Source organism: Arvicola amphibius, chromosome 14 (genome assembly GCF_903992535.2).
Source record: "Arvicola amphibius chromosome 14, mArvAmp1.2, whole genome shotgun sequence".
In the NCBI taxonomy this organism is placed as follows: domain Eukaryota; kingdom Metazoa; phylum Chordata; class Mammalia; order Rodentia; family Cricetidae; genus Arvicola; species Arvicola amphibius.
Genome location: NC_052060.1, coordinates 50,313,368 through 50,325,491, shown reverse-complemented (window position 1 = coordinate 50,325,491; position 12,124 = coordinate 50,313,368). Strand labels below are relative to the sequence as shown.

Here is a 12,124-nt window from a genome sequence, read left to right as displayed (position 1 = left end):
ACCAACAAAATGCTGGCTATGAATAAGCCATGCTTACCTCTGTTCTTTTGTATCTAGGATTCCTTTCCAAGCTTTCTCAGGCTTTATGTGGATCTTAGTCCACCACATTGGTGTGCTAGTTTGTAGTAAGGAGGCTGCTTGTTTTGTTCTCGGCTGCTTAGCCTCAAAATAATCAAACAGAAACTATATTAATTAAATCACTGCTTGATCCATTAGCTCTAATTTCTTCTTTGCTAACTCCTACACCTTAATTTAACCCATTCCATTAATCTGTGTATCGCCATGTGGCAGTGGCTTACCGGGTAAAGTTCTATCCAGCTCTGGTGGAGGCTACATGGTTTCTCTCTGACTCTGCTCTTCTTTCTCCCAGCATTCTCTTTAGTTTTCCCTGCCTAGCTCTTTCTGCCCTGCTCTGCTATGGGCTCAAAGCAGTCCTTTATTAAACAATGGTACTCACAACATACAGAGGGGTATCCCACATCATGTAGCAGTAGTGGTGAGAGAGGTAGAGGCCTTCAGCTCAGAAGCCATTGGTCTCACTCCTTTGACAGCAGCAGCGTTGTGATTTCTGCTTTTCTGTGCCTTGGTCAGATGTATCCCGAGACATATATATTCATATGGCCACACATTATCACCCAAACATACCACAGCTATGTGAAAATCGCTTCATCTAAACCCTTGATCCAGTTGCCCACCCACCCTGAGAATGTATATGGAGTCTGGTTCACATTAAGACGCTGCTTGCGCTTGGTCTTGAGCACAGCTGTTTGCACCGGACCTTCTTCTCCATCAAAGTGCCATTCAAATGGAGTCTTCAGAGATATCTCATGTGTGCTTTCAGTGACGAAGAGCAGAATTCCCTCTGCCTCTCAGCACCTGTTAAGTCATCTACCTCTAATCAGACATTATCCCCCTTGCTGTGGCCCTGAGAGGAAAGGCCGGCAGGGCCACACTGCGTTGTTGGCACTGGTACTGTGCTGTCTGAAGAAACAGTCTTGTTCCTGGACCCCTGTGTGGAAGGAGTATTCTGTCGCTTTGAACCCTCTTTGTATGCCTCTGTGACGATATACTAACCAAGTGTGTATTCCCTCTCCTGGTGTGAGAGGTTGTTGTCAAGCCAGCCTAGGCTACAGGTGTGAACTGTTTTTCAAAACAGCAAAAAAGCATATTCCTGTATAGCTCTCACAACCAGCCATTAACCTCCGACCCCACTTTGCTCTCACCCCTTCCCCTATGTCCAAGCTTCCTCAGAGCCATTACCAGGGCTTTGTGCATGCTGTTCTTTTTGGCTAGATTGTTAGTTCAGTACTTCTCCAACCCACTCCACCCCTTTTGTCTTCCACAGAAAGGACTTCCTTTTTCCCCCCTCAGCCATCTCTTAGGGATCCTTGTGTATGTAGCCTTCTTGTTTTTGCAGCTTCTGTCCCATGCTGCATAGACTTTCTCATAGACGGTTTCTTGGTATGTCTGCAAGGCTGACTTTATGCTCCCTGAGCTCAAGCAATGCTCCCTCCCTCAGCCTCTCTAATACTGGGACTCTAGATGCTTAACAACTGTGCTGGCCCATTCAGGCTTTCGTTGTAAACTTCATCAGACTTCCCAAGCATGGGCTCTTCTCCAAAATCTGAAACAATATTCAAGAATTGATAATTAGTTAATAAACCTGGTGCAAAAATGACTTGATTGATTATAAATGGTCACAGCATTCTTACTACTTAAAACTGCACAGAAATGTTGTGACTGCTCAGTTCATGAAGTCAATTCTTCAAAATACAGATATATATTAAGGGGCAAATTTGGATACATATGCTGTGGAAGCTCCTTTGGCCAATAGCCTTTAAGATACCAATACACTTGGGCATGTTCTCTTATACTATTGATGCATCTGTAAAGCATGCACTCCCTCTCTTGCTTACGGCTCTCGCGTCCGACTGTTAGTCCTGTTCTCACAGAGGACTGTGATCTAGAACAGTGATCTGTAAGTCTCCCCTAAATAAGTAACCCCTTATTATACGTAATTCTGAACTAGTGTGGTATTATTTTGTATCTTCGCCATCATACATAGATGTAAGCCTGGGCACTGGGGACAAATGGAGGACATGAAGTGTGGCTTCTCGAGCTACATTGTCCCAAGACAAGCTTGTCTTCATATCACTGCATAAAACACAAATGTGTTAGACCATTATGCACCTACTCCCTTCCTGCTTAGCTGTTGTGGGCCCTCTTTTATCTCTGATTTGTTTTGCTTTGCTTGCTCTGTTATGAGAATATCATAGCTTTGTGGAATTTAGTGTTTATTTACTCCAGAGAGTCCTGGTTTCAGCTCTGTTCTAGAGTCCTTTCTATTTCATCCTTTGGTCCTCACCCAAGGATAATGTCTGTATATTATCAACATTTACCAACAGCTTTACCCCACTCCACCCGACTCCAACCTCCTGGAGAGCTTGCTTATACTAATGACCTTAAAGACCTCCTCCTGTTGAGGCAGTCCACCTAGGATACTGCTACAGAGATGGGGCATCCTTTGCTTCACAGTATTGGGTGTTTCTCGATGCATTTATCCTCTCTCTGTATGCAGCATGATAATCTAGTTCACGTACACTTAGATGTACTTTAGTCTTTAGTGTGGGCTTAAAATGTCACGCACTGTCCCTGTGCCATTGAATACAAATGTCTTAAGAACTGTCCTTGCTTGTGACTTAAGAAAGTAATTACTGCATTTTAATAGGAATGTACTTATTCTTCTTGAAGAGCTTTATGCAGTATTGTCATGTACAGATTCTTTTGAAAATTAGATGAATTTGTGTTCATTTAAACACATGGAATTGTTCCTGGCCCCAATGTAAGTGCAGTATTTTTTTTCAGCTGCTTCTCTTTACTGCAGTTATGTAATTCCGTATTCATTATAATAATGTGTATTATTAACTGCTACCCCTCCCTGCTTTGTGCTGTCCCCCATTTGTCATCACCACGTTTGAAAGCAGCCCCATCCTTTCATGCTCAGCGTGCTCAGTGTGTTGTGCAGACCACTTTTCCCCCGTTCTCAGGTTTGGAAGTATTTTGTTTTCAGAGCATTTGTTCCAGCGACATTCATTCAGCTCTGTACGAGATTGGACTCCATTATGCTTCAGAGTATTCACATTATTGAAGTGAGGAAAGAGCAGTGACTGTGGTCAGCACCTGAGTTTTTTCACAGTATTTTACCTTTCTCAAATATGTACTTGGCATTACTGACTGATATAGGGTAATAAAGGCTATTTTTCCCCACAAACACTGTCTGTCTTTACTGTTCGTGTAGTGATCTACCACCGACAAGAGAAAACTGACTTGTTTCATAAAAGTTCACGAATAGTACTTAGAATATTGTGCAGTTAATGGACTGTTAAAATGATAGGAATTTAGGAATTATTTTGCTTTGGCTTTGATTTTTTTTAACATTAAAAATCCCGAAATAATGATGCACTAGCAGGAAGTTCCAGAGATACTACAGCATGTTTTGCTTTTTAGTTCCTAGAAAACAGTTGAGTACTGTCCATCTGTTTCACTAAAATAACCACAGAATGCTTCATAAATTCCAAAGTAAAAAGCGTTTTCTGTAAGTCACTGTTTTAAAAAGTATACCTCTGTACTGTGTCCTGCAAGATTTGGCGCTAAAATTGTGCCACTTCTCTTCTAAGTACAGTGAGAAAAATACTAAATTTCAGCCAGCGCAATGTGGAGCACAGACTCTGGGGTCAGATTGACCTGGAATTGTGTTCTTACATCAGTGATCAGCCAGCAGTCACGTCCTTGACATCAGTTTCCTGACTGAGTGGGGATAATAATGAACTTCTTGGAGAATAAATTATGAGGCAATGTTGCAGAATATTTCTCAGCAATGCAAAGCTGTGCTGCATTTTGTTTATGTTACTGCATATTGTTTAACTATGTAAAGAAGTGTTTCATTTGTTTAATTATGCCAATATGTGTTACTGTTTCACCTTACCTCTCTAAGGCACCTGATTGGTCTCCTAAAACCTGAAGGGTGAATAATGAGGGAGGCATTATAGTTGGGACTTCCATGTAGGGAGAGTAAGTAGGAAGAGGAATTTAGGATGGGGGTGGGGAGAAAAGGAGACAACAGGGAGATGCCAGGGACCAGTCAGACAAACAAGGCAGAACCAGGAAAGTAGGACATACAGAATGTAAGAAAGGTAAAAAGCACCAAGTCCAAATGTAGATAAATAGAAACAAATTAAATTAAAAGAGCTAGCAGAACAGGCCTAAGCTAAGGCTGAGCATTCATAACTAATAATAAGTCTCTATGTCTTTATGTGGGAATTGGTTAGAACTACAGGTCCAGTACAGAGGTGTGCCCTTGAGAATAGGTGGATTTTAAACTCAGGGTCAGCCCTAACTCAAAAACAAAGAATAGTGCATTTAGAAACCTTTTGTTTTTGCTTTTAATATTATTAAAATGAACTAATATTTTAAGAACTGCATTTTGTACTTTTTTATGATAAATTTTTAAGTGAAATTCACATAAATTAGCTGTGTTAAACTGAACATTCCACTAGCATCTAATGTGTTCTTTAGGTCACATCTAGTATGTTACAGGCACTACCTCTGTTTACTGTCTTGGAATATCTACCTGGGATGGAATCTCTCAGTCATAGTCTGCACTTAAAATTTTGAGAAATGTAAAAATGTTTTTTATTGCAATGCACTTGCAGTCTTACCAGGAATGTAGTGAGTGTTCTGTCTGGTTTCTCTGCCTCCTCAGGAACACTGTTTAATAGCAGCTGACCCAGTGAGTCCCAAATGGGATGTCATTGTACTTTTACTCTGTTTTCCCCATGACTGTTCCAAGCATCTTTTTATGGGCATCTCCATTTGTGTATCGTCTTTATTGATTAAATGTTATTCTTGTGTATGTATGAGCTCCAGATTTCTCCTCTACTCTTGTTCTATCTTACCTCACAAATATTGACACTTTATTTCATTTGTAGTCACTTTAAATGTCTTTTTAAAAATTCTTTTGGCACTTTATTTTCTGTTCTGTGTTTTTTGTTTTCTGGACTCTTGGACACTGTTGTGTGTCTCTGTTTTCTTCATTGTTGTGAATTTTTTAATAATTACCTTTTATCCTGGAGTATTTCGAGTACAGTATTTTTGTATAGCTTTTCTCAGAGTTACCTCTTTCATTATTTAAACGTCATGTTTCCCTTTATTGATGTCATTTTGCAAATTCACAGGAAGTGTAGAAACCACTGCTCCATTTAGGCCTTTTTCTTCTCTGTTTATAACACTGTGTTAAGTGTTTGCTGTTCATGAATTGCCAACCAAATTTCATACTTTAATTTTTGCCTTCCTTGCTTAAGTACACTTTCAAAAACTGAACAGGAGGGGAGTTCATTATTATCCATTTGGGAGTACTATCCATATTTTTACTGGCCAAATTTTTACTTTGTATTTAAAATTTTTGAATTTATATATGAGTGTTATATTTACATCATTTCCAGCCTTCCTTTTCCTCTCTCCCCCTCCAACTCCTGTGTTCATCCACTCCCTATCAAATTCATAACCTCTTTAATTATTCCCCCCACACACAAAATTTTTGGAATCCATAATCCATTTAATGTTGCTCATTTGTGTGTTTAGGGCTGACAGCATGGAATTAGATAATCTATCTAGGGCTTATTACTAGAGAAAACTGATTCTGGTTTCTCAGTGTGGTGGAGACTGCTTGTTCATTTCCTGACTGCCCAGACCCAAAATAATCACACAGAAACTATATTCATTACACTACTTGGCCAATAGCTGAAGCATATTTCTAGCTAGCTCTTACATATTAATTTACCCCACCTCTAGTATTTTATATTATGCCATGAGGCTCATAGTTTACCAGCAAGGATCCTGTGGACAGGCGTCTTTCTCCTTTGACAGCTTCATGGCGTCTCTCTGACTCCACCTACTCTCTCTCTCTCTCTCTCTCTCTCTCTCTCTCTCTCTCTCTCTCTCTCTCTCTCTCTCTCTCTCTCTCTCTCCATCTGTTCAGATTTTTCACCTGGCTTTACTCTGTTATGCTATTGGCCAAAAGCAGCTTCTTTAATGACCAGTGGCAATAAAACATATTAACAGAATACAGAAGGGAATCCCACATCATCTTAGCAGCCATAAATTTCCATATATGCCTTCATCTTGGGGTAGAACCTGGTGAAATTTCTCCATACCCAGTGGCATGTTAATTGATGTTGTCATTCTGCAGGACTTGATTAAGTGACCATAATTTTTTTTAGATAATATGGATACATCTTCCCTGTCATATATGGAAGACACTATCTCACAATAGATGCCCTGGTCCTCTGACTTGGAATCTTTCTGCTGTTCCGTGTTGTTCCCTTAGGTGTAGGGATTGTTGGAAATGTATCATTGGCATTAGTCAGGTTTTTTTTTTTTTTCCCTGTAGTGTGGATTTCTGTAGTGTTCTCTGTCTGCTTCAAAAAGAAGCTTCTTTGATGAAATGTGAGCACTACACTTTTCTTTGGATATAAGGGTAAGTATTTAGAATGCAGTTATGGATTATACTGGTTTAAGAAAGTATCGGTAGTAAGTCCTCTTCTAGGGGCCATGACTTCATCTCAGTGGTTGGCTGTGTTTACAGTGTCAGACATGAATTCCCTCCTACTAAGCTTGCTTTTTTCAATGTGATGGCTGTTGGTTACCCTCAAGATGTAAGTGCCGCTATTGCACCTTTGGAGACATCATCCATGCTGGTTATTGTGGTCCATAGCTTTAGAGTTGGGTAACTGTATCTACTTCAGGTACTATAAAAGCTAATCCTCAGAGAAGTCTTCCAAATCACTTCCAGCTCCATTTCTCCAGGTTCTATGTCCGAAGTGTGTGGTGTCTCCAGAAAGTAAAGTCTTACCTTCAGTTTTGGGAGGCAGCCAAGGGCAAAGAAAATCACCTGCATTGTTTGGGGAGTCTTTAGGAATCCCCTAACCAATAACTCAAAGGGAGGCTTTCCATGCCTGATACTTTTTTTTTTAAGTTTTAAAATTTTTATTTTTTTGTATGGTCATTTTGCCTCTGTGTATGTCTGGTCAGCACATATGTGCAGTGCTCGCTGAAGCCAGTAAAAGGCATGGAATCCTCCAGAACTAGAACTATAGAAAATTCTTAGCTGCCATGTGCATGCTGAAAACTGAATCTTGATTCTCTGGAAGATCAGGAAGTATTAACCACTAAGTCATTTTTCTAGCCCTGGTACTGAGGATTTTTTGGGTAGTCTATGGTATTCCATGGTATTACAGTTTTTGCTTAGCTGTTTATAGTCTCAAAAACTCAATTGGAGAAAGAAAGCCCATTGTATTTATGGATATTTTTATTCCCTTCATTTTTGTTGTTTCTGTTACGTATTTTTCAATTCAAACTCTTTTTCAGTTGTATCTGTCTGTCTTCTTTTTGCCCCCTGTTGGGTGTTGACACAGGCATGCGTGTCAGGACAGCGTGCAGGAGTTAGTTCTCTCTTTCTTTGTGTGCCATAGAAATAGTTCTCTGCTCTTCAGCTTGGCAGTGGGAACATTTGTCTGAGTCTCCTCACTTGCTCTCAGTTTAGAGAACTTTTTAAAGCCCATCTTTTAAGTTTGTTTTTATCAGCTATGGTTTTAAACATTTCTTTTCCTTCCATACCTATGAGAGTTATCTTCCTCTTCATGCTTGAAAACCATGCTATCCAGATGTAGGGTTTCTCGCTTTGGTTCTCATTACTCTGCTGCCTACTCTGTGGTCTGTAGCGGGAAATGTGTGGTTGATAGTTCCCCACAGTTTTTTTTTTTTTTAGGAATGGCTTTGACTGCTCACGTTGCTTTTTTTTTTTTTTTTTTTTTTTTTTTTTTTTTTTTTTTTTTTTTTTTTTTTTTTTTTTTTGGTTGTTGATTTTAATTATGATGTGTCTTGACCTAGATAGATGTCTTCGGGTTTTATCTTACTTGGGGTTCTAAATGTCTCTATCTCCTGCCAGATGTTAGTTTTAGCCATGGCTGGTTGAATTCTGTTTTAGCTGTCTGCTTTCTCGTTTATTTCTTAGATTGTTACAGCACTGTCAGATTACAGCCCAGGCCCCGCTGATTCCCTCGACTTCTGTTTCTCACTTTTCATCCTGCTGCTGAGTGCACTCACGAGGTTTTACTTCAGCTACTGTACTTTAGCTCGAATGTTTCCATTTGCTTAAGTTTTTATTGTTCATTTTACATTTGGGGGTGTTTTGCCTGCATGTGTGTCTGTGTACTGTATGTGTCTCTGTGCACTGTATTGTGTCTGTGTACTATATGTGTGTGTACTGTATGTATGTGTACTGTATGTGTGTCTGCACTGTATTGTGTCTGTATATTGTATGTGTGTGTACTCTATGTGTGTGTACTGTATGTCTATATACTGTATGTATGCCTGTACTGTGTCTACTGTATATATGTTTGTATACTGTATTGTGTCTGGATACTGTATGTGTGTCTATATATTGTATATGTGTCTGTGTACTGTTTGTATGCCTGTGTACTGTATGTGGGTCTGTATATTGTATGTGTGTCTGTGTACTATATGTGTGTCTGGTACCTATGAAGACAGAAAGCAGTAGAAAGGGTATTTCTATGGACATTGTGACTGGATATGAACCAAAAATAAAGTGATACCGCTCCCATGCCTGGCTGCTGGCAAATTTTAATAAACTAGAATAAAACTAAATTCTAAATAGATTTCAAAAAGACTTCATAAAATAATTTATTTTCTATTTTCACACATTTTTATCTGTGAAATTTAGTATTTTCTTCTGCATTCTTTTTAAACTTTTTCTGTTGTTGTGACTAAATACCTGAACTTAGTGTCTGCCATGACAGAAAGCCTTGCTGTGTGAAGGGGACACAGTCTATGACAGAAAGCCTTGCTGTGTGAAGGGACACAGTCCACCATAGCAACCAGAATAGCAGGATACAGTTCACATTGGCATCTTTGCTCAGGAAGCAGAGAGGGGACAGAAAGTGGGACCTGGTTGTAGAAACCCTAGGGATCCACTCATTTCTTTCTGCCAGGTTCCACATCCTAAACCTTCTAAAACCTTCCTGAACAGTGCCACTCACTGTTCAAGCACATGAGCCTATGGGGGACATTAGTCCAACCACAACACATGTAGTCTGTTGTGTGTGTGAAGATTACTTGAGAACACGTAGTAACATTGAACTGTGGGTACCATTCTGTGCTACACTTTTAACTGTTATTTCTTTTGGTCTTGTTCTGCATTATTTTTTGGGTTTTGGTCTTTGTAGGCAGGGTTTCTCTGTAGCTTTGAAGCCTGTCCTGGAACTCACTCTGTACACCAGGCTGGCAGTGAACTCACAGGGATCTGCCTGCCTCTGCTTCTCCAGTTCTGGGATTAAAGGCGTGCGCCACCACTGCCTGGCTTTGTTTTGCATCTTTTTATCATGAAGAAGTAGTTCTGACGTTTTGGTTTTTTTTAACAACCATTCTTTTCTACAGAGGTTTCTATCCCACCTGGTCTCGCAGCTGTTCAGTCCCAGAGAAATACATAGAGGCTTACATTAACTATAAACTGGTTGACCTAGCAGCTCAGGTTTCTTATTAACTCTTACATCTTAAATTAGTCCATAATTCTTGTCTGTTTAGCCACATGGCTTGATACCTTTATCAGTGAGGCATTCTCACCTTGCTTCCTCTGTGGCTGGATGACAACTGAGCCTTTCTGCTTCCCAGAATTCTCCTGTTCTCATTGCCCCACCTATACTTCTGCCTGGTCACCCTGCCTATACTTCCTGACTGGCTGCTGGCCAATCAGCGTTTTTTATTAAAATAATACAAGTGAAATCTTTACAGGGTACAAGGCCATTGTCCCACAGCAATTCTTACTCAGTTCGTGGGAAGGGAAAATGTGTTCTGAACTGAAGATGTTGTAACATAACTAGATTATCCTCTTGAATGCTTGATCTGCCTGTTTTTCTTTTCCATAAGCCTTGGTTCTTTGTTTTCATTGTCTGTTTTCTTCTATGGTTTTCTCTCACTTTATAGTAGTTAAAAGTTAGGTGTTCATAATTGGGCCATGCTATCAAGAACTTAGTTTATTAGAAAAGCTGTGAAAAGTATATAGACATTCATTGGGATATACAGGCTTTGGTGTGATGGTTAATTTTGGTGTGCTTTTTTTTTTAATTTGTAAGTTTTCTTATAGTAAGGTGTTTTTTTAAAAAGGTAAAGAACTTAGTTTGGCTCTCCTTTTCCTTACAGAAAGGGCAATTGCAAGACATGAAGTCCGGGAAATTGAACAACGACATACAATGGATGGCCCTCGGCAAGATGCAACTTTTGATGAAGAAGATGATATAGTCATCATTTATAACAGAGTTCCCAAGACTGCGAGCACCTCCTTTACCAACATCGCCTACGACTTGTGTGCAAAGAACAGATACCATGTTCTCCATATCAACACTACCAAAAACAACCCAGTAATGTCATTGCAGGATCAGGTAATTATCACGTAGGGAACACGAAAATGCTTTCTCGTGTCCCCTCAAATCTGGTGTTGCAGGGACGAAGTGACTTAAAAGGGAGATGAGCCCTGTTGTCAGTGAATTGTAAGCAGTTTTTGTGGGGAAGGGACAACCAACTTCTTTCCGAATTTATTATCTTCCAAATAATTGACACATTTTCTTCCATATAATCCATAGTCAAGTATTTGTGAAATAAGCAAACTGATAAATGGCTAGAAGTTTTGGGCACAGTTTTGATATTCTTCCATATGGAATCCCTTCGTTGTTGGTGGTTTTGAGACAAGGTTTCTCTATGTAGTCCTGGCTTCCTCGAGCTCACAATGTAGACTAGGCTGTCTTTAAGCTCACAGAGATCCTCATGCCTCTGCCTCCCAAGTGCTCCATTGCAGGTGTGCACCACCATGCCCAGTGCTTGTTATTTTTTAAAACTTGATAAGATGCCCGCAGCAGAAGTTGCTTTATTGTCCCAATTTACAATGATTCGGAAGTATTGGCTCGATACTTGTATGCAGTTCTTTACTAGCTTCCTGAGTTTCATCTTTGGTAACTCATGTACATATTAGCCACAAATTAGCCTCCTGGAGAACAGACTGTGGCTGGTGTCTTTATCAAAATCTTATCTTTTGATTGTCAGGAGTTTTGGATGATCGGGTGGATAGGTACCTTCATAAAATGGTATTTTAAAATACATGAGATTGTTAAATTAAATCTAGTTTATTCATATCTTTCAGAAGTAGCTTACACTTTTCCACACACGTGCAGTGATGACTATAATTATAAATTTCTCATGTAAATATTGAAGGTGATGGGTATTTGACCATCATAAAAAGAAACTAAAGTCCTAGGTAATCCCAGATACCATTGAGTAGCTTCAATAGCCGGCTGGTATCCATTAGAGTCTTTCTGCAGCTAGGGCTTCAGCTGTTTGGAAGCAGCGGAACTCGTTTTGTTATGGATTTCAACATTTTCCCACTGTTAAGTGCATCTATAGCCCTTATACTAAACAGGGAGGGAAGAAAACTCATAAGGGTTTTGAAGACTAGTGGTAGATACATATTACCTACCCATCTACTTTTTTGTTGTCCATAGATAATTTATTTTTCATAGAACCCAAAATATATGTCTATTAGCTAAAACAATTTTCCGTAAATGAAAGGAAACACAAGCTTTTTTACACTGTTGGTTATTTAGAAAAACTCACAGCACTATATATCTCAAGGGACAGTGTATAATTTTGCATTCTGAGTAGTGGGTTTGCATTGTTTCATTGCATATTTTACCTTGATTTAAAAGGAGCATGTCAGAATAATGTCAGATTTCCTCAGCAGTATTTTTTATGATTCACTTGTTTGTCCAATTTTTACTTATTTTGTGTCCAACCTTCCAAAGTTTTCTGGCAGCTACCAGGCATCTGGCAGTGACATGCTTGCTTTTTTCCGTCATGAAATGTTAAGTGTGGAGACTCTCGGCGCACATGAAATTTATCCGCACCGTGGCTGCATTTTCCAGTTGCATTTGGATGGGATCCAGCCTCTGCTTTCCTTGCAGTACTTGGTATTTATACGTAAGGACTGCGCAGAGAAGCA

General features: G+C 39.6%; 1 protein-coding gene across 3 annotated transcripts in view; it reads left to right on the top strand.

Annotated features, from left to right (window-relative positions):
* The window catches only part of Hs2st1 (heparan sulfate 2-O-sulfotransferase 1), a 140,820-nt gene that overhangs the window by 101,666 nt on the left and 27,030 nt on the right, over positions 1-12,124 (top strand). For all 3 annotated transcript variants that reach the window (XM_038311923.2, XM_038311922.2, XM_038311924.2), the window contains exon 2: positions 10,276-10,514. In XM_038311923.2, coding sequence (XP_038167851.1) covers positions 10,276-10,514 — 239 coding nt within the window. The remainder of the gene's footprint in view (positions 1-10,275; positions 10,515-12,124) is intronic.